Here is a 22,946-nt window from a genome sequence, read left to right on the forward strand (position 1 = left end):
AACCATTTCAGCAGACAGGCCACACCAGGTTGAGGGTAACTGACAGGTTTCATTCCTGTCTGCCCCAAACTCATGAAGTCCTCCCCCAGAGGAATAGGTAGATGAGAACCATTTGTTCCAATGGCCATGAAGGCAGCTGAAGCAGATGCCGTGAAGTGCTTAGAGCTTAGCCAAATGTTGAAGATGCCAAGATCATCTACTATATCCCAGGCCATGGCCAGTCATCCTGACTTTTGTCCTGCTACTGGACTTCAATGACTCTGGAAGACAGAGTGAGGCAGATGATTTTGTGCAATTCTGCCTCACTTAAATCCAATTCATGCTCAAGTCAGGACATCACCCTGTGATGTTATTGGTCCTCTTCAAAAACAAAGGATGAACAACATGAGGTCAGTAACCTGGATGAATGCTTCCTTCACACTTTAAGAGCAACAGATGTCACTCTGTTTATAAATGAACAGTATCTGCCTAGATTTCCCCAGGACTCATTTTCAGTAGCCAGCTTTATTTCTTTCACAAATTTCAAACTTCAGTAGGTCAAAAGGGCCTGGATTTCATCAGTATGGATATTCCCTTCACCAGTGCTACTCACAATCCTGCCAAGATTCAGACTTTATTAGTTGCTATAGCCAAATAGTTCTTCACCTGGTGCCCAGGCTTCCAGCAATGGTCTCTCCAGTCTTAGCTGGGCTGGTTCTTAGGTGACAAGTGCCATCCCAGGACCCACACTCAAAATCTGTCTGACTGGTGGAAGCTGTTGGAGCTTGTGTTCTCTAGCAAAGCCCTCAAGAGCTCAGGACCACCTTGGAGAACTTTAGGAGAGAATAAAATCTTCTTAATTCAGATTTATATGATTTGCATAATATTTCAAGGGAAGGAAATAAGCATTTATATAGTGCCTATTGTGCCAGGCACTATGCTAAGTCCTTTACAAATATTATCTCATTTGATCCTCTCAACAACCCTGAAAGGTAAGTGCTATTATTATCCCCATTTTATGGTTGAGGAAACTGAGGCAAACAGAGGTTAAGTGACTTGCCCAGCATCACATAGTTCTACTTTTAAGACAATAGGCAGCATAATATATTAGAGATCCAGCCTTGGCATCAGGAAGACTGGTTACCAGTCCTGCCTCTGAGACAGACTGGGTATGTGACAGCCTATGTGGCTAGGTGTCCCACTGGGCTTTGTCCTGGGCCTTTTTCTCTTCTCCCTTTATGTTATTTCACTTGGGGATCTCAACTGCTCCCATGGATTCAATTATCATCTCTGAACTGATTATTCTCAAATCTTATCCAACCCTGACCTTTTGATTGACCTCAGTCTCACATCATCAATAGCCTGTTGGACATCTTGAACTAACCTAAACTCAACATGTCCCCAGGTTTGGGGCAAGAAACTAACAATCAACCCAAGACCTAGAAATCACCTAGTACTAGTATAAGGTGTAGTCATAAATATGGTCTGGGCAGTAAACAATTAGTGGTTAGACTCCTCCCTGCCTTCCCAATTAAAAAAATGGCCTCATTCCTTTAGGTTTTTCTTTTGAATTGCTGAAAGTTCATAAAATGAACTTATTATCTTTTACCCAAATCCTCCCCTTTTCCTAATTTCTCTATTACTGTCAGGTGTACCACCATCCTTCTACTCATCTAGGCTATTATCCAGGTGTTATCCTTAATTCCTCCCTCTTCAACCTGCCCCCATATCCAATCTGTTGTCTATTTTACCTTCATTATATATCTTGTCTACACTCACTTCTCTCCTCTGATATTGTCATCATTCTGGTGCAATTATCACCTCAAGCCTACGTATTGCAAAACTGCAACAGCCTACTGGTTGGTCTCCCTGCCACAAGGCTCTCTCCACTCTAGTCTATTCTCACTCAGCTGCCAAAGTGATCTTCCTAAGGCATAAGTTTGACCATGTCACCTCCCTACCCTCCCACCCCATCCCCATTCAATAATCTCCAGTGGCTTCCTATCACCTCCAGGATCGAATATAAAATCTTCTATTTAGTGTTGAGACCTTCATAATCTTCCTCACCCACACATATCTTTCCAGTATCCTTATACCTTACACCCCCACATATCCTAGGATCCAATCACATGGACCTCCTTGCTCTACCTCCTACAAGACATTCCATCTGACCCCCATGTCCAAATCTCTGCCTCCTGGACTCCCTGGCTTTCTTCAAGATTTAACTAAAACTCTACTTTCTACCCTACCTTGGAAGCCTGTCCCAACCTCTTTTAATTCTAGTGCCTTCCCTCCATTGATTATTTCTAATTTATCCTGTATATAATATGTTTGCACATAGCTGTTTGCATCTTGTCTCCCCAGTTAGCTCCTTGAAAGCAGCAACTGTCTTTTGTCTTTCTTTGTTTCCCCAGTGCTTAGCACAATGCCCAGCAGATACTTAATAAATGTTTATTGATTGACTCTGGGGAAGTCATTTAACTTCTCAATGCCCCAACCAACTCTTTAAGATGAAGTCCCAGGATAGTTTCATATTTGCACAGGTAGGAGAGGCTTCCTCATTGGGACTTGCTTAAACCAATGAAATAAAAAGTTGAGTCAAAAACATTTAAGCAATTTTGTACAAATATGTACTAATTTGGAGGTACATTTGTATTGATGCAAGAACCCACCAACTATAGCTGCAGGATCTAGTATTTTTCCCTTTGGGTTATTTGGTAGAAAAAAATTACCCATACACAAGTTTCCACCCTCGCAAAAACAAGCTGGCCACTGATGATGTGGATCTCCTGATCTTCCTACGCCCTCCTCTTGCAGGGACCCCCAGAGACACCAAGGTCTATAAGAAAGATGGGGGTGGGAAGATAGAATTCTGAAGCCAATTCTTTTTTTAAAATTTATTATGATTTATCAACAATCACTTCCATAAGCTTTTGAGTTTTAAATTTTTCTCCCTCTCCCTCCCCACCTCCCTCCCCAAGATGGTGCTCTATCTGATATAGGCTATACATATACATTCCTATTAAACATTTTCACATTAGTGATGTTGTAAGAATTAGAACCAATAGGAGGAACAACCAGAAAGAGAAAACAAAACTCAACAGAAGAGAAAAAAAAAGCAAATAGTATGCTTTGATCTGCATTCAGATTCCATAGTTCTTTCTTTGGATGTGGATAGCATTTTCCATCATGAGGCCTTTGGAGGTGTCTTAGATCCTTGCATTGCTGAGAAGGGCTGAGTCTATGAAAGTTAGTCATCACACAACATGTTCTCCTGGTTCTGCTCACTTCACTCAGCACCAGAACATACGAGTCTTTCCAGGTCTTTCTGAAGTCTGCCTGCTCATCATTTCTTATAGCACAATAGTATTCCATTACATTCATATACCACAACTTGTTCAGCCATTCCCCAATTGATGGGCATCCTCTCAATTTACAATTCTTTGCCACCACAAAAAGATCTGCTATAAATATTTTTGGACATGTGGGTCCTTTTCCCATTTGTATGATCACTTTGGGATACAGCCCTAGAAGTGCTGTTGCTGAGTCAAAGGGTATGTACATTTTTATAGCCCTTTGGGCAGTTCCAAATTTCTCTCCAAAATGGTTGGATAATTCCACAACTCCACCAACAATTCATTAGTGTTCTGAAGCCAATTTTTCAGCATTACAAGTAACAGCTTCCTTCAAAAGGACAAACCCCAAGCCACAGAGAAGTCTGCCTCTGGCCCTCTCTTTCCCCTGTCTGGGATAAATGACCACTATTTTCTATATTTGTCATTGGATTGTTTGTTTTATTTTGGTTTTGGGGGGGCACCACCACTGGTTTCAACAGTATAGGGAACTAATTCTCTCTAACAATGCAGATCAGCTCCTAATCTGCAACCTATAGGTTTAGGGAGCTGTCCAGGGTGCTGAGGGGACAGTGACTTGCCCAGGGTCATACAGCCAGTATTGCCTCAGAGGTAGAACTTTAACACAAGTCTACCTGGTTCCAAGGTTTGCTTGCTATCCACTATACCAGGTAGCTAAATTGTTGTTTGTAATTAAGTGGGGTTTTTTTTCAATTAACAAGGATTTAGTTTTTTTCTTCATACCCAATTACCTCCCTCATCCCATTGTAAAAGAAAAACAAAATCATAACAAATAAGCAGAGGCAAGCAAAACAAATTCCCACACTGAGCATGTATAAACATGTATGTCTCTTCCAGTATGTTGAGTCCATCATATCTCACTGTTACAGCTAATAGCACTAAAACACTGCCCTTGCTTCATGGCCCGGTTCCCTATGGCTTTAAGCACATACTGCAGCCTACCTCTGCCTACTGCTCTCATTCCTCAGACTTTCAGCAATTCAAAAGAAAAATCTAAAGGACGAGGCCAGTTTTTAATTGGGAAGGCAGGGAGGAGTCTAACCACTAATTGTTTACTGCCCAGACCATATTTATGACTACACCTTATACCAGTATCAGGTGATTTCTAGGTCTTGGGTTGATTGTTAGTTTCTTGCTCCAAAGCTGCGGCCTGGGTAAAGAAGTCCCAAACTCAGTGACTAATCCTCTACTCAGTAGGCAGTAATCTTCCTAAATCATCGATCTGACCGTGTCACCCCACCCACCTTCACACTCAGTAAACTCCAGCAGCTCCCTATCACCTCCAGGATCAAATATAAAATCCTGTTTGGTGTTAAAAGTCCTTCATGACATCATCCCCCATCACCTTTCCAGCCTGCTCATACCTTACCTCACCCCAGCCACACCCCTCACACACTCTGAAATCCAGTGACACTGGTCTCCTTCCTAGTCCTCCCACAAGACGTTCCAACCCCGTACTCTGGGCATTTTCACAAACTGTCTCCTATGCCTAGAACTCTTTCTAACCTTCTCTTTATCTCCTGGCTTCCCAGGCTTCCTTCAAGTTCCAGATAAAATCTCACCTACAAGAATCTTTTCCTGACTCCTCCATAATTCTAGTGACTTCTCTCTGTTGATTATTTCCGATGTATCCTGTGTAGAGCTTGTTTGTACACATTTGCATAGTTGTTTTCTCACCTATGAGACTTTTAGATTCTTAAGAACAGGTCCTGCCTTTTTCTTTTCTTTGTATCTCCAGTGTTCAGCACAGTTCCTGGCACATGGTAGGCATTTAATAAATGTTTATTGACTGAATGACTACTTGTAAAATCCATCAGCCACTCAAATGGTTTCAATCAATGAATCAAGTATTTATTAGGAGTATTTTATGTACCAGGCTCTGAGGGTAAAAAATACAAGAATGAAACAACCCTATTCACGTAAAGCTTCCATTCTAATGGGGGAGGCAAGTGCCATACATATAAAATATATACAGCAGATTTCCTGCCATACCAAGATAATGATTCTCTCTCTCCCTCTCTTTCTCTCTCTCTCTCTCTCTCTCTCTCTCTCTCTCTCTCTCTCTCTCTCTCTCTCTCTCTCTCTCTCTCTCTCTCTGTCTCTCTCTCTCTCTTCACAAACATACATACACACACACACATTCTCTCTCTCTGTGTCCCATTCTCTCTCTCATTCTCTCTCTCTTTCTCTTTCCCTCCTATTCTTTCTTATTTTCTCTCCCTCTTTCTCTCCCATTCCCTATCTATGCATCTCCCACCCTCCCTTTCTCTTTCTCTCTGCCTCCCTCCTTCCTCTCTCTCTCTCTCATTCTTTTTCTCATTCTCTCTCTTTGTTTCTCTGTCTCTGTCTCTGTCTCATCTCTCTGTGTCTGTCTCTCTCTGTCTCTCTCTGTCTCTGTCTCTCTCTGTCTCTGTCTCTCTCTCTCTCTCTCTCTCTCTCTCTCTCTCTCTCTCTCTCTCTCTTTCTCCTTTTCTCTGTACTTCTCTCTCTTTCTCTCATCCACTCAGGGGTTACCTGGTCAATCCACCTTTTCAAATGGTGGGGATCAGGACACTAAAAGGCCAGATCATAGGATTATATATCTAGATCATTATAGATCTGGAAAGGATGTCTAGCCCAGCCACTTCATTTGACAAATGGGGAAACTGAGGCCCCAAGGAAACAAAGTAGCTTGCCTAAAATCACACAGATAATAAATAGGAGAGCTGGGATTTGAGCCCATATCCCCTGACTCCAAGTCCAGTACTTTTTCCATTGCACCATACTCTAAGGACAACAGGAAGGAGGCCTCCAGATTCTCTGCCTTTTTCAGGCACAGACATTTTCTGCAAAGACTCATAGTGATGATTGAAGCATTCTAACTGCTATATGAGCATACTCAGCACTTCAAGCAACCTCCAAAACATGCAGCTTATGTCCCCAGGCTTAGAGAAACCTAATATTCCTTCCACTTCCACTTCCTCTTCACTAGGTTCTACAGCATTTCCTAAGCATAGCTGAGAACCTTGTCCATTTGATCATAGCTGTGCTCTTCCCTTCTCTTGTTCTGTTCTTTTCTATCTTGTCATTGCCAATGTGAGACAGGAGAAAATTATTAAGTTCAGGAATTAATGGAAGTCCTCTTGTCATCTGGAAATAAAGGCAATTCTGCCTCAGAAAGGACACACCCTGGATTTCATTTCCCACATTACACTGCTCCATTTCCTGCTTGGATTCTCAGTGTTCTGAACAAACAATTCTTCCTCCCTTACCAGTTATAACTTCCCCCGTCTCCATTGCCACTCAGCTCATTTACCCTGTCTGTTCTAAGCAAGAATGGCCTCTTTCCACAAGAAAGGTGCATACTGTTTACAGATACAGATTATATCCTTGCTTCCAAAATGACAAGGAGCAAAAGAAGCTAAGCCAAGAGAAATTAGAGAAAGGGAAGGAAAGGATGATACTGATATGTGTTGTTATTATTATTGCTGGGGAAAGGAAAGCACATAAGCACGTACCTAAGCTACAAATTATTTTCAGAGAACAATTTAACAAGGAGTGCTGACCTACATTGTATCCTGGGACAGGAGAGCTGGAAGGGAACCAGGAATATATAGGCCACCTCTTATTTGACAAATGAGACCCTCATGGGTAAAGAGGCTTGGAATTATCATTATTATTATTATTATCATTATTATTGTCCGAAGATGTACAGCTAGTTAATTGAAGAACCAAGCCTAGGGCCAAGGTCTGCTGACTCCCTTACATGTGTTCCTTCCCCCTATCATGTTATAGCAGATAAGTAGCTTCAGTCAAGCCTAGATTTAGAGATGGAAAGGACTTAAAGACTGACCATTCAGTCCAGGGCAGCCTGGTACAGTGGAAAGAATCCTAGATTTGGAAGCAACGGGCTTTGGTCCAAACCCCAGCCCTGACTTCTCCTACCTATGTAACCATGGGCAAGTCATTTAACTTCTTTGTGTCTCAGTTTCCCATATCTGTAAAATGAGAGGGTTAGACTTGTTTTTACCTCTTGGGTCTCTTCTTGATTTAAATCTATAATCCTTTGAAGATGCTCATATTATAAGTAAGGAAACTAAGGCCCAGAATGAAGTGACCTGGCCAAAGTCATACAAGTAGTAAGCAGCATAACTGAGATTTTAATCCAGATTCTTTGGTTCTAAATCCAATATTCTTTCAATGACATCACCCCACCTCCAAGAAGTGAAGGGACAATTAGCACATACATATCTTTATTAAAAATTACGTTAGACAAAAAATTAGTGGAGGGGAGGAAAAGAGGCATATGCTTTAACAAATCGCTCACCCTCTAATAAAGTAATTTTTTATACAGAAACAAAGAGAGGTCTACTGGGATATTGCCTGAAACTACCAAAACTTACAGGGGTGATGAGACTTATTCTCCCTCAGAAGCATGTTGTTGTTCAGTCATTTCAGTTTGTCCATCTCTTTGTGACCCCATTTGAGGTTTTCTTGGCAAAGATACTGGAGTAGTTAGCTATTTCCTTTTCCAGTTCATTTTATAGATGAGGAAACTGAAGCCAAAAAGGTTAAGTGACTTTCCCAGGTTTACATAGGTATTAAGTGTCTGAGGTCAGATTTGAACTCAGGTCTTCATGACTCCCAGCCTGATACTCTATCCATCGCGCCACCCAGAAGTATAGAAACAAATAAAATTAGAACCTACTCATTCAGAATTATTAGTTGAAATAGGAAGTTATACATAGAGCACAATAGAAAGGCTCATGTTAGATGTGACTAGCCTGCTACACTCAACCAAAGAGGAGCTCCCAAAGATGGTACTGAAGGATATAATTAAGGAATTCTACGGGCTGGTCACTTGGGAAGAATGATAGATGACAGATGGACAGCCAAAATCCACTAAGAAAAAGTTAAAAAGGCCTACAGAATATGGGGCAGACCCACTGTGGTAAGCTTTTGGGAAAACATGAACTAAAGTCTCAATGGATAGGCAAGCAGAAGTAGGTTGTGATCTTTTAATATGATGAGATTAAGGAATCGTTTGAGTATTTAAGAAGAAAGTACCAAATGACCTGTGTTTTCAAGGCCTAGGCACACCTTCCAGCCATGCAAACCCAAACACCTCTCTGCTTTACCCAACAGTTTCATAGACTGCTATGGCCAAAAAATATATCACTTCTTGGTCAGCTTTTCAATTAAGCTTTTTTTCTCCATTTAAGCAGGCTGGTCTCTAGACAACTGACAAACAGTCTGTTACGGGGCCCATGCTTGGGGCCTTTCCACTTGGCTAGGACCTGCCTGTGATTCTGCTTTGCTAACACAGCCTTTGAGATAAAAGCACCTACCAAAAAGCCTCAGTTCAGTCCTGCTTGAAGCATTCTGAAAGAGAAAAAGGGGTACTAGGTAGATAAGAATTCAGAGAGCCCCCTTAAGTTCTGTGTGTTTTTTAAGGAGCAGCCTTATAAACCCAGATTCAGATCAGACCATGGGTTAGGGACTCGTGCGCCTGATGGCCAGAAGGACAGGTCTCTCCAGTCTGATTTCTTCCAGGCTCTTTTGTACTCTTCATTCTGCTTCTGCATCTACCCTGGGGCTCCTATATGACCCTTGGTGCTCGGCTCTTTCTTTGTAATACCTACCTGAGCCTTTGTACTGGGGATTTTGTATTAGCTTAACTTACAGAAATAAATAATCTTAAACTAAAAAAAAAATACCAAATGGCCTGCTTTCTTGGAAAAGTCCAGGTGAACTCCTCCCAGATCTGCCCTCACCCCTCCTGGCCTACCCATCAATGACCTTTCATTGTTCAGAGGCCTCTCCCCTCATAGAGTCTTGTATTCCCACAACCTAATTTGGATTACAAAGTTGATTACAGAGCTTTTGTAAAGCTTTCCCCAAGTGCCAGATTTTCTAGGTAAGCCTTTATTTCTTTTTAGAGAAGGAAGGAGTCATTGTACAGTGATTTCCTGGTTTGAGTACACTGAACTTTCAAACAGCTCCTACTTGTGAGTGAGTTGGGGGGAAGTCAAGTCAGCAGTGCCCATCCCTTCCAGAACAGCTGCTCTTTGAGCTCCTCAATTTAGAATACCCAGAGATGGTTCATTTAAAGAATTTCAGAAACTGTTGCGGTATGAGAGGTTGTGACCCCTCAAAGACTGGAGCACACGACTGGGTCGTCTGAAATGAATTCACAGACTCAAGCATTCTTTAAGTTAAGTTGGCAAAAAGTTTATTATTACGCTTTTCAGCGGGCAAGGATTCTTAAGGATCCTGCGATCTTAAAGTGGTACAGTTAAAGTTTACATAGGATAAAATACAATAAAACATGTGCCAAATATGCTAACTAGGGGATTCAGGGTGGAATTAGGGAGTGGTTAAGGAGCAAAAGAACATGTACTTCTTGTACCTACTGCCCAGGCATTTTACCCAGAGCTCACTGGGAAAAGCCCACAAGGGGGGCCACATGGAGGTGTGGTTTTAGGCCTGCTACATCACTAAGTTAACCGGAATTCAGGGGTAACTGAGAGTTGTCCAGTTTGCCACCAATGTCTTGTTTGACAAGATAGATGTAGGGAGTATACATATGTCTTAAGTCTAGAATACAGTTAAGGAGGGGCCCAAGATGTAGATAATGAGGTAGGGCAGTAGTATAGATAGTCCAGTGGGTAAGAATATCTTTATGACCCAGTGCAAACCCAGTTCAAACTAATAATTCCTTCAGGTGTTGTTTGCAACTGCACCAAGGAGAGAGATAAGGGTCTTGCTGGGGCCCACTCATGAGTAATTGCTAGGCACAGTGTCTTTGGGCTGGGGAGAAATTGTCAGGGATAGTGTTTCTGAGGCTAGGGAGAAATTGGGGTCCAAGTATAAGCACCCAAACATAAGCACCCAAGCACCCCATCAAAACCAATTCTGCCCTTGTGCTAAAGTAACTTCCCACTTAATGGTATGAAAGTGTCTGGATAGGCAGTCACCCAGTGAGTGAATGTGCACTTAGACTTGCGTGTAGACATGCACACATCAACAAGCTCACACACACACACACACACACACACGCACACACTCAAACGCTCATTCTAAAATAAAAAGATTGTTCTTAAACCTACCCAACCTTGTTCATCCAGAAAAAAAAAAGTCCTTCAAAGTTATTCCCTTTAGAATCTACATAGTCGTGCCAGCAATGTTTCCATTGCTCAAAATATTTTTATGAAGTTCTCAGAGTCAGCCTATTAGTGTGACAAGAAAAGCCCTTATAAAAGAAAAATAAGAAAGAAAAATGTTGTTACCTTCTAGACTACTCACCTTATTCACCAAACTAGCTTCAGATTGACTTTTAGCTGTTTTGAAACTCATCTTTAAAAGCCAACAATGTTCTACTATTAAAGATATTTAAATGCTACATATAAAGGCAAGTCTAAAAAGGCTGCCAGGTGACACAGGCAGGAGTCGGGAAGCCTTGAGTTCATACTGGGTCTTAGATACTTACTAGCTGTGTGACCCTGGACAAGTCACTTAACTTCTCTCTGTCTTCTCAACCGTAAAATCAGATTAACAACAGCACCTGCCTCCCAGTGTAACTGTGAGGATAAATTAGATAATATTTGTAATTACTATCTTTCGTAACACATATTGGGCACTTAATAAATGCTTGTTTCCTTCCTAAAAGAGGAATTCCGAAAGTTTTTAGCAAAGGTGGCACCCACCAGAGTAAGTAAAGAGCCTTCCAAGGAGAATAATTAGAAGGGTACACTGTAGGAAGGCATAAACACTGGTGCATCAGCAATGAATAAAGTCATACTTCATTGTAGTGATAATTTTTTGTCAATCTGCAGCCCAGTGCTGAAGGTTTTTTCCTTCAGTTTCACAAAATTTATCTGATTTACATGAAGCTTGCTATTACACATCTAAGTGATAAAGTTTAACTTCTCTTTGGGACTTTTCTGCTTCTTTTATGGTATTTCGATTAAATTATGTTCACTTCTGTCCCAAGAAATACGTCATGTGTATGTATAATTTACACATGCATATATATGTGTGCATTTGTGAACATAGACACGCATGTATATTATATAGCTGATAATTTTTGTTTTACATTAATTTACCAACTACCCCATATATACACACAGACAAATACACACATACCTCCATAAAACCCTTGTTTCATGTAACTTCTAACTAAGACAAACAGAACTGACACACAATAGTGTGTGATGTATCTAGCAATATTTGCAACATTCTGTACCCACACTCCTCAGAAGGAAGTGTGCTTCGTCATCTGTCTACTGGAAGTAAAACTAATTGCTACACATAACTGGAGACCAACTGCCTCTTAGTGGAACTATGTATATGTATATTATGTGTGTGTTGTATATATACAAATTCTACTAAGTTCTATAAATATATATGCCTTTTAATAGAACCATGAGAACTATATGTAGATGTAGACATAGGTATAGATATAGTTCTACTGAGTTCTATAGCTATATTTGCCTTTTGGTAGAACTATGAGAACTGTACATAGATATATTGTTCTAAGTTTCATTAATATATATGCCTTTTGGTAGAGCGATACATGTGTGTACATATACATATATATGTATTTCTAAGTTTATATATACATATATGTATATATATATATATTCTTAGACTAAGCATATAATCTATTCCTGTTCTATTGAGGAAGTAATAAAATAAGAGGGTTTTTTGTGTTTGTTTTATCTTTATATGATGGCTATTAATGGCCATTTCTATAGTTCTACTAACTAAAAGTTTGTTTCTAGTCCTTGGTTATCATTTCCCACTATTAGTCTTGGGGCATATACTATTCTGGAACATAGCAGAGACTCTCCAACACAAATCAAAGGGAATAAATGAATTCAACAATTCTCCTGATATATCATTGTTGCCATTTGGCAGGTTGAAAACCAATATTCTCAGAGGTTCTGTCCATCAAAAGTTGGAGAACTACATTTCCTCCACCTGTATAAAAAGAGTTACTACTAGAGAGATGACTAGATTGGATCCACCCTTTATTCCAAGAGTACCTCCCCAAGATTACTTTTCTATGAAAGAAAATGTGACAGGAAGAGGATGCAAGCTGAACCACTATTCTCTGATTGTTTTGTTCCTCTCTCAACCACAGCCCCACTGTTTGAAGAGACTTGATGCACCCAGCGACCTCCCACATCACACATTCTTCCTCCTCGTGTAGGAAAGTGCTGTCTGAAATTTAAAACGCATGAGCACTTAATCAGCTTTCAGTTTCAAACACAAGCTTATTGCTGACTTGAATTTACCAAAAAAAAAAAAAATTCTGAGAACCTATTGAGAGAAATGGGCCTCTTCAGGAGGCTGAAATTTCAGCTGAAAACATAGGCCCAGGGAGCTAAATTACTTAATTTCAGAAAGACCACTTGATCCTTTCTTCTTATGAAAAGGAAGAAAAAAAGAAAAAAGAAAGGAAGGAAGGAAAGAAGGAAGAAAGGAAGAAGGAAGGAAGGAAGAAAGAAAGAAAGAAAGAAAGAAAGAAAGAAAGAAAGAAGAAAGAAAGAAAGAAAAAAGAAAGAAAGAAAGAAAAGAAGAGAAGGAAAGAAAGAAAGAAAGGGAAAGAAAGAAAGAAAGAAAGAAAGAAAGAAAGAAAGAAAGAAAGAAAGAAAGAAAGAAAGAAGAAGAGAAAGGAAGGAGAAGGAGAGGAGAGGAGAGGAGAGGAGAGGAGAGGAGAGGAGAGGAGAGGAGAGGAGAGGAGAGGAGAGAGAGAAGGAGAGGAGAGGAGAGAAGGAGAGAGGAGAGGAGAGGAGAGGAGAGGAGAGGAGAGGAGAGGAACACAAATGCAGCAGGATTCTGGGTTGAGGTCATAACTTGGACTGCATCAAACCAGAAAATGGTTTGAGACTAAATGAGGGAGTTTGGTACAGTGGAGAAAAGAGAAGAGGGTGGATTTGGAGTCAGTGGGCCTGGAGTCCAGTTTAGCCTCTTCTACTTAATTACCTGTGTAACTCTTGGCAAATCCCTTTGTCAGTAAATCAATAAACATTTATCAAACACCTACTATGTGCCAGGCACTGTGCTAAGCCTTGGAGATACAACAAAGCACTGGAGATACAAAAAAAGGCAAATGGCATTTCCTGCCCTCAGGAACCTCACAGTCTAATGGGGCAGACAACATGAAAACAACTATGTAGGAAAAAGATGGGCAGCTAAGTGGTTCAGTGGATAGAGCACTTAAACTGGAGTCAGGAAGATTCCTCTTCCTGAGTTCAAATCTGGCCTCAAATATTTACTAACTGCATGATGCTGGGCAAGTCACTTAACCCCGTTTGCTTCAGTGTCCTCATCTGCAAAATGAGCAGGAGAAGGAAATGGCAAGCCATTCCCATATCCTTGCCAAGAAAACCCCAAATGGAGTCACGAAGAGACAAATGCAACTGAATAACAACAACTAAAGAGGGGGTTGGACTAGAATGCCTGGGAGGCCCTTTTCAGTCCTCAGTTTATGATCTGTAATTCCCCTCCCAAACCTCCTACTCCTGTGGAAGTTATCTTCCTGATTAAATGCATCTTTACCCTTGACTCTTTGGGCACAAGCTATTCCAACAATGTAAATATCTCTGTGTACCAGCATTTGCACAAATGACTCCAAAAGCTTTGGACACTAAGTGCATGGGAGAGCCCCCGAGAAAGTCACCAAAACCTCAGCAACCATTTATCTTTATCAGAAACACTTACTTAGCTCAAAGGATTTGGGAGTTGGAGGATACCCTAAAGGCCATCTGGCTCAACCCCATCTCCTCATATGAGGAAACTGAAACACAGATCAGGAAAAGGCACTTGCCAGAGTCAGACAGGTAGTAAGTGGCAGAGCTGGGATGCCAACCCAGACCTTGTGGTTCCAAATTCAGTTCCTTTTCCACTGTACCCTAAATTCAGGTATTTTGTTAGAAAAACTAACACCCCGTCCTTTGATGGGTTCTCTCTAAATCACCAGAGGTAGCTCTGTTCCTAGCATCCAGTGACAATGTAACCTTTTTTGTTCAATCATATGCAGGAATAATTGGTATTTTTGCCAACTTTCAATAGTCTTGTTATTATAGGATAAGTCAGTCAATAAACATTTATTAAGTATCTGCTATGTGCCAGACACTGTGCTAGGTGCTAGAGATACAAAAAGAGGCAAAAACCAATCTCTGCCCTCAAGGAGCTCACAAATCTGAGAGATTTGATCATAGATTTAGAGCTGGAAAGGACCTCAGTGGTCACCTAATCAAATCCCTTCATTTTAAAAATAAGGAAACTGAGGTCCCACAAGGGTGGTGTCAGAGGTAGGATTGGAACCCAGGTCCTCTGACTCTACAGCTAGTTCTCTTTCAACCATTCCTTGCTATTACTTACTTTTTTAAAATTGTATTTATTTTATTTTTAATTTATGAAATAAAACAAGCATTCCCACAGCATAATAGAATAAAAAAGATGATTGTACATGAAACTACAAATCTACTATATACAACTTGTTATTCCTTTTAAATACATAATAAAGTTATCATGTAAATTTTTTTCTCTTTTTTTCTTCCCTATCTGTCCCTCCACCCTAGAGATGGCTACCATTAGACATAAATATGTGTGTGTGTGTGTCTGTGTGTATCTGTGTGTGTGTGTATATACACATACACACACATGCACATATATATTATATATGTACATGAACTCTTTCTTATGCATACTTCTATTTATCAGTTCTTTCTCTGGATGTAGATAGTGTCTTTCTTCATAGTACTTTGTAGTTAATTTGGGTGTTTACAATAGTCAAAATGACTTAGTTGCTCAAAGTTGTTCTTGAAACAATTTTGCTGTTACTGTATACATTTTCTTGGTTCTGCTCATTTTGCTCTTCATTATTTCATGCAAATCTATCCAGGTTTTTCTAAGATCATCAGGCTCATCATTTCTTATGGCACAGTAATATTCCATCACAATTATATATCACAACTTGTTCAGCCCTTCCCCAATTGACTTTTACTGCAAGAAACTGTATTTGTCTCACCTAAAGATTGTCCCCTTAAACACTCACCAGAATTAAAACATTTTAGAGGTGGAAGAGATCAGAGAAACCAAAGGACAATAGATTGAGAACTCAAAGGGTCCAGCTTCCTCATTTTATAGAAGGGAAATCTAAAGCCCAGAGATGTGACCTGATTTTGCCCAAGATCACATAGCTCCTTTGTGACAAAACAGTGATTAAAATCCAAGTCTTCTGACTTCCTAGGAAGTATGTTTTCCCCTACACCCTGCTGCCTACACAATGAACAGGAGCTGGGGAGAGGGAAAAAAAATAAAGGTCTTGATAGGGCAAAGTTCTTGAATGAATTGTACAATACATAATACTGGCATTTCAACTGACTTGGTTTCTTTCTGTTCCTGTATTCTTAACTATAGGGGATTTGTTTCTTTTTCACATCTGGCCTAGGGGAAACAAAATTGCTACCAAATATAGGATGGAAGTTTTTCTTGACATTTTTAGATTCTTAGCTCCTAGAGATCCATTAACCCCAGGGCAAATGGCACAAAACCACAAATTCTGGTGGAGAGGGTAAGAAGCCATATAGAACTGGGGGTGGGAGCCTGGAAGGCCTGAGACACAAAATTCTAAAGTCCTATTGAAAGTTTATGAAAGATTGTGGGTGAAGTAACAAACAGGGTAGCTAAGTGGCACAGTAGATAGAGTGCTGGGCCTGGAGTCAGGAAGACTCCTCTTCCTGAGTTCAAATCCAGTCTCAAATACTTTCTAGCTATGTGACCTTGGGCAAGTCATTTAACCGCAGTTTCCCCACCTGTAAAATGAGCTGGAGAAGGAAATGGCAAACCACTCCAGTATCTTTGCCAAGAAAAGCCCAAATGGAGTCACAAAGAATACGAAAAGACTGAAAAACAACTCAACAAGAAGTTGAGACAGAACAAGGCCATTCCATCTGTGGCTGATTCCTCACAATGCCCTCAAGAATTTCTCTCACAAGATTTAGTGAAATCAGAGCAGCTAGGTAGCACAGTCGATAGAGCTCCAGCCTTGGAGTTCAAATCTGGCCTCAGACACTTGATACTTACTAGTTGTGCGACCCTGGGCAAGTCACTTAACTGCAATTGCCTAACCAAAAACAAACAAAAAAAAATTTAGTGAAATCTAACATTTGAGCATTGGAATTGAATCCTACAAGGAGTCCCATGCTTAAAAAAAAAGGGGAACAGGAAATCAGGAATGCTAAATTCCAGTTCCAGCCCTGTTTCTTACACTTTGCTCCCCTCCGCACACTGTACAGTACAATGACACTAGCCTTCTTGTGGTATCTCCTACGAGACATCGCATTTTCCCTGGTTGTCCCTCATGCCCAGAATGCTCCCCCTCTTCCTCCTGGCTTCCCTGGCTTCCTTTGAGTCTCAGCTAAAATCCCACCTTCTGCAGGAAGCTTTCCCCAATCCTTCTCAGTGCTAGTGCTTTCCTGAGATCGCCTCCAATTTTGTCAGTATGTCTATTGTTTGTACAAAGTTGCTTGCATATTGTCTCCCTCATTAGAACATGAGTATCTTGAGGGAAGGGACTGGTTTTTGCCCTTCCTCGAAATCTAAACACTTAGCACAGCACTTAACAAATTTTTATTAAATCACTTGCTGAGTTGTTTGGCCAAATCCACGTGCCACGTGAACCTAAAATGTCCAGAGGTCCCCAACTTATGTTCTCTCCTCCATTCAGACCCAATGCTTGTATAGAAGGCAGAATGCTAGTGCCATTGTAATAGTTATGGAATCATAAGATTTAGAACCAGACAAGATCTTGGAGATGCCCTAGGTCAACCTTGCAAGGTCTCCTCGGAAGGGACTAAAGAGGGAAAATTAGAGTTGTTTTTTGTCCAACTATGTCTAATCTTAAGGGGCTGCTGCTGAGGGTCAGAATGTGCTGCACCAGCTAGCTACCTGCTTTGTACCTAGATACCATGGTTTGGACCAGGGTGCAGCCTGGGAGGAGCCTACTACCTCTGATGAGCAGACGTAGGCTCCCTGTTATCACACTCTTTACCTTGTCAAATCCCCTAGACTAGCATGCCAGGGACAATTTTACTCATGGTTCACAACCAGGACCTCCCCACAAAAAGGTAGGAATGAAAAAAGGTACTTAGGGGCAGCTAGATGGCCCGGTGGATAGAGCACCAGCCGTAGAGTCAGGAGATCCTGAGTTCAAATCTGGCCTCAGACACTTGACACACTCAGACACACTATCTGTGTAACCCTGGGCAAGTCACTTAACCCCATTGCCTAGCCAAAAAAAAAGTACTTAGAATATAATATGAATCATGTATAAGAGAAGCAATTTATTCCTACAGGCGTAAGAAATGCTAAATATGAAAGACTCACAAATATATGCTAACAGAACAGGATTCAACAAAAATGTGTAGGTAATGTTACAGCCTGCTGAAAGACAGCAGAACATAAAGCAGTTTGCAGGACTGCTGATTATTCATTTTGGCTTGGCCTGGCACTGTCCAAACAACTCCCGGTACATGCCTGTTGATGAAATGACCAGACTTGGCCCAGTCCTCTTGTTGGTGGCCACTCTCTCTGACACTAAAGTTTCTCCTGTCATTTCACAGCTGCTATGGCCAGCCAAAGAGATCCAGGAGCTCTGGAATGCTTAGATCTACAATGGCTTCTAATCAGGGACATATCTACCCCAGAATACTTGTTCACCTAAAATAATGAGGTGGGAGAGGAGGTAAGCTCTGGCTTGGGCAGGACTTGTGTTTTAGATAACATGTTCATGGCCACATGGAGGCTGGAGTAGGTAAATGAGACCAGCTATGTCTCTCCACCCAATTCTGGGGAGGCATCGGGAAACAATCTGACATGAATCATAGCTGGAAAGGAAGAGAGAAAGTGGTGAGAGATTGGGCTGCTCCCTTTTATATAGGCACTGAGTCATCAGCCACATTGGCTCTGCAGCCAATAGGAGAAAATCTTCATCATCTCACAGTGATGAATCACACATGGCCAGAAGCAGGACCCCCAAAAACTTGGATGCTGAAAAGTAGGAATAGTGACTTTGAGTGTGCTGGGGGAGGGGTTATTCCATAGGGCCATTTCCTTTTGGAGGACTTTGCTTTGAGTGAGTAAATGTTGACAAAGTATAGCAGAGTAGGTACAGTTATAGGCTTGGAATGAGAAGAGATATGGGGTCAGGATTCTGGCTTTGACTTACTAATTGTGTGGCTATGGGTGAGTCACTTGACCTCTGTGAACATCAGTTTCTTCATTTCCAGATGAGAATGTGGGTTTTATTTAGGCATCTGCCAGATTAGATGGACACAGAGGTCCTTTGTAACTCTGACATTCTACGATGCTGTGATAATAACACTTGTATTACTATGGTTGTTGTGAGGACATTCCAATACTGACATCATGTAGCATGAACTTGAGACTGATGGCTCCATCCCTCTGCCCAATACCTATGTCCATGTTATTGATGTGAGTACAACTAAGTGATTTAGGATGAAGAGGAAGAAGAGCAATGTCCTCTAGTGTCATTTAATTCAAGCAGCCACCATTACAAATTATTTTTATTGATCTGATAGGATTGTAGATTTAGAACTGGAAGGGAGCTCAAACACCACTGTGATAGAATCTTATTCTAGAAATAAGGAAACTGAAGCACTGAGAAGTTCAATGACTTGCTATAGTCATCCAGCTAAGTGTCTGAGGTGGGATTTGAAACTAGGTCTCCCTAACATTAGGTCCAATGATCTATCCACTATACATTGAATCCCCAGGTATCCCAGATCTGAGGTAAATTGCATATCCTGCACATTATTGGAAGGAGGTGGGCAAGGCAGGGAGGACAGAACAATTGCCACTTTTCTGGCTCCTCAAAATAACTCCAACCTTGATTTTTGGTATCCTTCCCTCATCCTCACTTCATACCTCCTTGGCAGCTCCTGAAACAAAGAAAACCTCCTCCTCCTGTTCTCTCACTCCTGTTTCTTGCACTATTGCATTGTAGGGCATGACACCTCTTCACTGGGCTGCTTTTCATAACCGGCCACAACATGCACAAATCCTGCTGGAGAAGGGGGCAGATCTAACCCTGGTGGACAAAGACTTCAGAACAGCCCTCCACTGGGCTGCTCAGGTAAGAAAAAAAATAGCCTAGAATGAAACAGTGCATTCCCCCAGGGAGCCTCTATCTTTCAGGGAGAGACGACATGGATGATATGGATACATATAAGTTTATACAAAATAAGTATAGGCAAAATATATACAAAATAAATACAATGTAATGTAGAGCAGGGGAATGTCAGGAATGTGGAAGGAAGGCAGGTGGCACGGTGAATGGTGCACTGGGCTTGGAGTCAGGAAGACTCATCATTCTGAGTTCAAAAACAGCCTCAAACACTAGCTGGGTGACCCTGGGCAAGTCACTTAACCCTGTTTGCCTCAGTTTCCTCAACTACAAAATGAACTGGAGAAGGAAATGATACACCGCTCCAGGATCTTTGCCAAGAAAACCCCAAATTCGGTCACAGAGTCAGACACCACTGAACAACAAGAGGTATGTAGAACAAATAGATAAATAGAACATTTATTAAGCACTTAGTAGGTACTAGGCACCGTGCTAAGCTTTGAGGTATAAATACAAGCAGAGTTACCTGCTAATGGGGAAAGACAACACATAAAGGAAAACTGGAAAGGACTGGGGGTTGGGAGGACATGGAGAGGCAGAGTGAGGAATGAAGCAGTCTGGGAAGTGGTGGGTAGGCCTGGGCCAGGCAAGATCAGAAAAAAGGGACTTGGGCAGAGTCCAGAGTACCAGTGCAGAGGAGGAGGAGGTAAACTCTGAGTAGAGAAGCAGAGACATACAACAGGCTGGGAGGACTAACAGTTTGGGGGAGGGAGGGAATGACATGGTAGGGGGTGGAGTGTCAAGAAGAGATTTCTATGAAATCAACTTGGAAGTTGATTGTGATTGGAAAGTCTTTACATATCAAACAGAGGAAAGAGGAAAGATTGCCACTTAAGCTTCTTAAGCAAGGGAGCTGCATAATCAAACCTATGCTTAAGGAAAATCAATTAGGCAGTTATGCAGAGGATGGATTAAAGAGGTAAGAGACTGGGGCAGAGGGGTCCATCAGAAAGCTTATTGCAATAGTCCAGGTAAGAGGTGATGAGGGACTGAAATACATATAGAGTGCCAGAAAGGGGATGGATGTGAGAGACATGGAGGTAGAACTGACAAAACTTGGAGACTAATTAGATATGAGGGATAAGGGAGAAAGAAGAGTCAAAAATGAGTCATCACAACTCAATTATAGAAGGGAGATAGGTTTTTAACTAACTAAAAAGAAAAATTCCCTGTTGATCAGAACTGACTCCAAATGGAACACATTGTCTTGGGAAGGAAGGAAGATGTTTTAAATATATGTAATTTTTTTAACAATATATTTTATTTGTTTATTTATTTTAAAAAAATTTTCCACAGTTCTATGTAAAAACAATTTTAACATTCATTTTTTAAAACTTTGAGTTCCAAATTCTCTCCCTTCCTCTCTCCTTACCTCACCCCCATTGAGAAGGGAAGAGGTTTGATATAGGTTATACATACATAGTCATGCAAAACATATCCATATTAGTCATGTTGTATCATTAGCTTTCTTCAAGGAGAGGTCTGATGACTATTGAACCGGGTAACTTTTTACAAACTGAACAGCTTTTCTTTCTCCCTCAAATCACACTGTCACCTACCTAGGCTGCCTGCTCCTTGAGCAGGCCTTGATTTTGTGCGTTCAAAGAATCATAGCTCCTTTTTCTTCAGTGACATTAGCCTTTCAGTCTGTTTCTCAGGAGAAGATTATTACTTTTGTCTCATAGTTGAAAACCTGGATTGCCCAGAAATTTAAAGGAAAATAGTGATGGAGAAAGAGAGAAGAGGAAAGGATGGGTGGAGCGCTACTTGACCTAGTAAACAGTTTGGACACTGGCTTCCAGTAATGATTGGACAGCTCTGGGGTGGAGCTCACTGACCAGTGTGCCCACAACACCCAGCAACAGGGCCCTGTTTCTGCAGAGCAATCCATTAGGAGGGATCTCCTGGATGGTCCTATTGAATTGATCCAGTTGTCATTGAGATGATTTTCCTTACTTTTTCCTCCCCACCCTGGCCCCCAGCTAAATGAGAGCTAGCCCTGGGTTTACACATCATGAGAAAGGGGCCCTTGCTGACTGCATCAGGCATAATTACCCCAGATATACATTAACTCAGTGATTTAAAATTAAACTATGCTCATGGGCTCCCTGAGCAAAAGTTTATAAAAGAACGCCTTTGTGTTTTGTTGGATACGCAAAGTATCTTGAGCCCCTTCTCAGCATTTCCTTGGTTTACTGTCATGATTGAGGTATAAAACCTTAGTCCATTTACAACTGCCCTCCAAGCTAACCCGTCTTAAAGGGCTTTTGGTCAGACCTGCTCACATAAAGAAACAGACATTTTCAGGCTTTTATTGGGCCAACAACCATCTAACTCTCTAGGTCCAGCACTTTCACTTACACTGATTACCTTCCACAGCCCTGCCTCACTTAAATCCAATTCACTTGCAAGTCATGACATCACCTTCCCAATGTCACAGTCCTTTTCAAGGATGAAGGACAAACCACAATTTGGCTTAGGGACTTACCTGGCCCCTGAGCCCACCTTCGGACTGGGGGCTCTAGCTTCAGTGACCTCACTTCAGACTCCTTGGTTCTTAACCCTGCCATAACATTGGAACTCTGAATTTTGTTCTATTAATTTGGAATAGGGGATAGGGCTAGGGATAGCATAGCACCTGTGATTTCACTGGTATAGGGAACTCCCTGATGAGAGAGCCCATTTTACCAATATGGATCAATACCATTTCTACAACTTACTGAATTGGAAAATTGCTGAGAACACTGACAGATTTGCCCGAGGTCATATAGCCAGTATGGCATACTTATGAGGTGTACAGGGAAGACCAGAACCTCTGGTGTGAGGGCTTTCTGAGCCCTTTTCAGGACTACTCACGCACTTTTGCTGTCTACCTGTCACTCAGCTCTCACCTGTAGCTCCAAGAAGCTGTAGCACGGGCAGCAGTCACACTCAGATGTCAAACCCATTGGTCAGTGAGAGGGTGTCTATCCCAATCATGTGAAGACTTTACCCAGCTGAATAGGCAGATGAGAACAATTTGTTCCAACCACCATGAAGGCAGCTGAAGCAGGTGGAGCACTTTGAGCTCAGTCAGACATCAAAGATGCCAAAGTCATCCATCGCATCCCAGGCCATCTGGCCATCTTGACTTTTGTCTTGCCACTGGACTTTGATGACTCTGGAAGACAGAGTAAGGCTGACGACTTTGTGCAACTCTGCCTCACTTAAAGCCAACTCACAAGAAAGTCAAGACATCACCCATGATGTCATTGATCCTCTTTGAAGATGAAGGACAAAAACAACAGCAATACCATACCAGATACTTAAATTTAACATTTTTGGTCCTGTCCATGCCTGCACCTCTAGACTTGGTAGTCTTGAGCATACTCCCAGGCTTTAAAGCTCTAGTTTCT

At 41.4% G+C, this 22,946-nt stretch overlaps 1 protein-coding gene across 1 annotated transcript in view; it reads left to right on the forward strand.

Annotated features, from left to right (window-relative positions):
* Window positions 1–22,946, forward strand: part of ANKRD55 (ankyrin repeat domain 55) — a 110,493-nt gene that overhangs the window by 40,571 nt on the left and 46,976 nt on the right. Inside the window, 1 exon segment of the mRNA XM_078153194.1 lies at window positions 19,372–19,500. Within this exon segment, the coding sequence (XP_078009320.1) occupies window positions 19,372–19,500 (129 nt within the window).

This window comes from Phascolarctos cinereus, unplaced genomic scaffold, assembly GCF_003287225.1.
Source record: "Phascolarctos cinereus isolate Bilbo 61053 unplaced genomic scaffold, phaCin_HiC Scaffold_4;HRSCAF=312, whole genome shotgun sequence".
In the NCBI taxonomy this organism is placed as follows: domain Eukaryota; kingdom Metazoa; phylum Chordata; class Mammalia; order Diprotodontia; family Phascolarctidae; genus Phascolarctos; species Phascolarctos cinereus.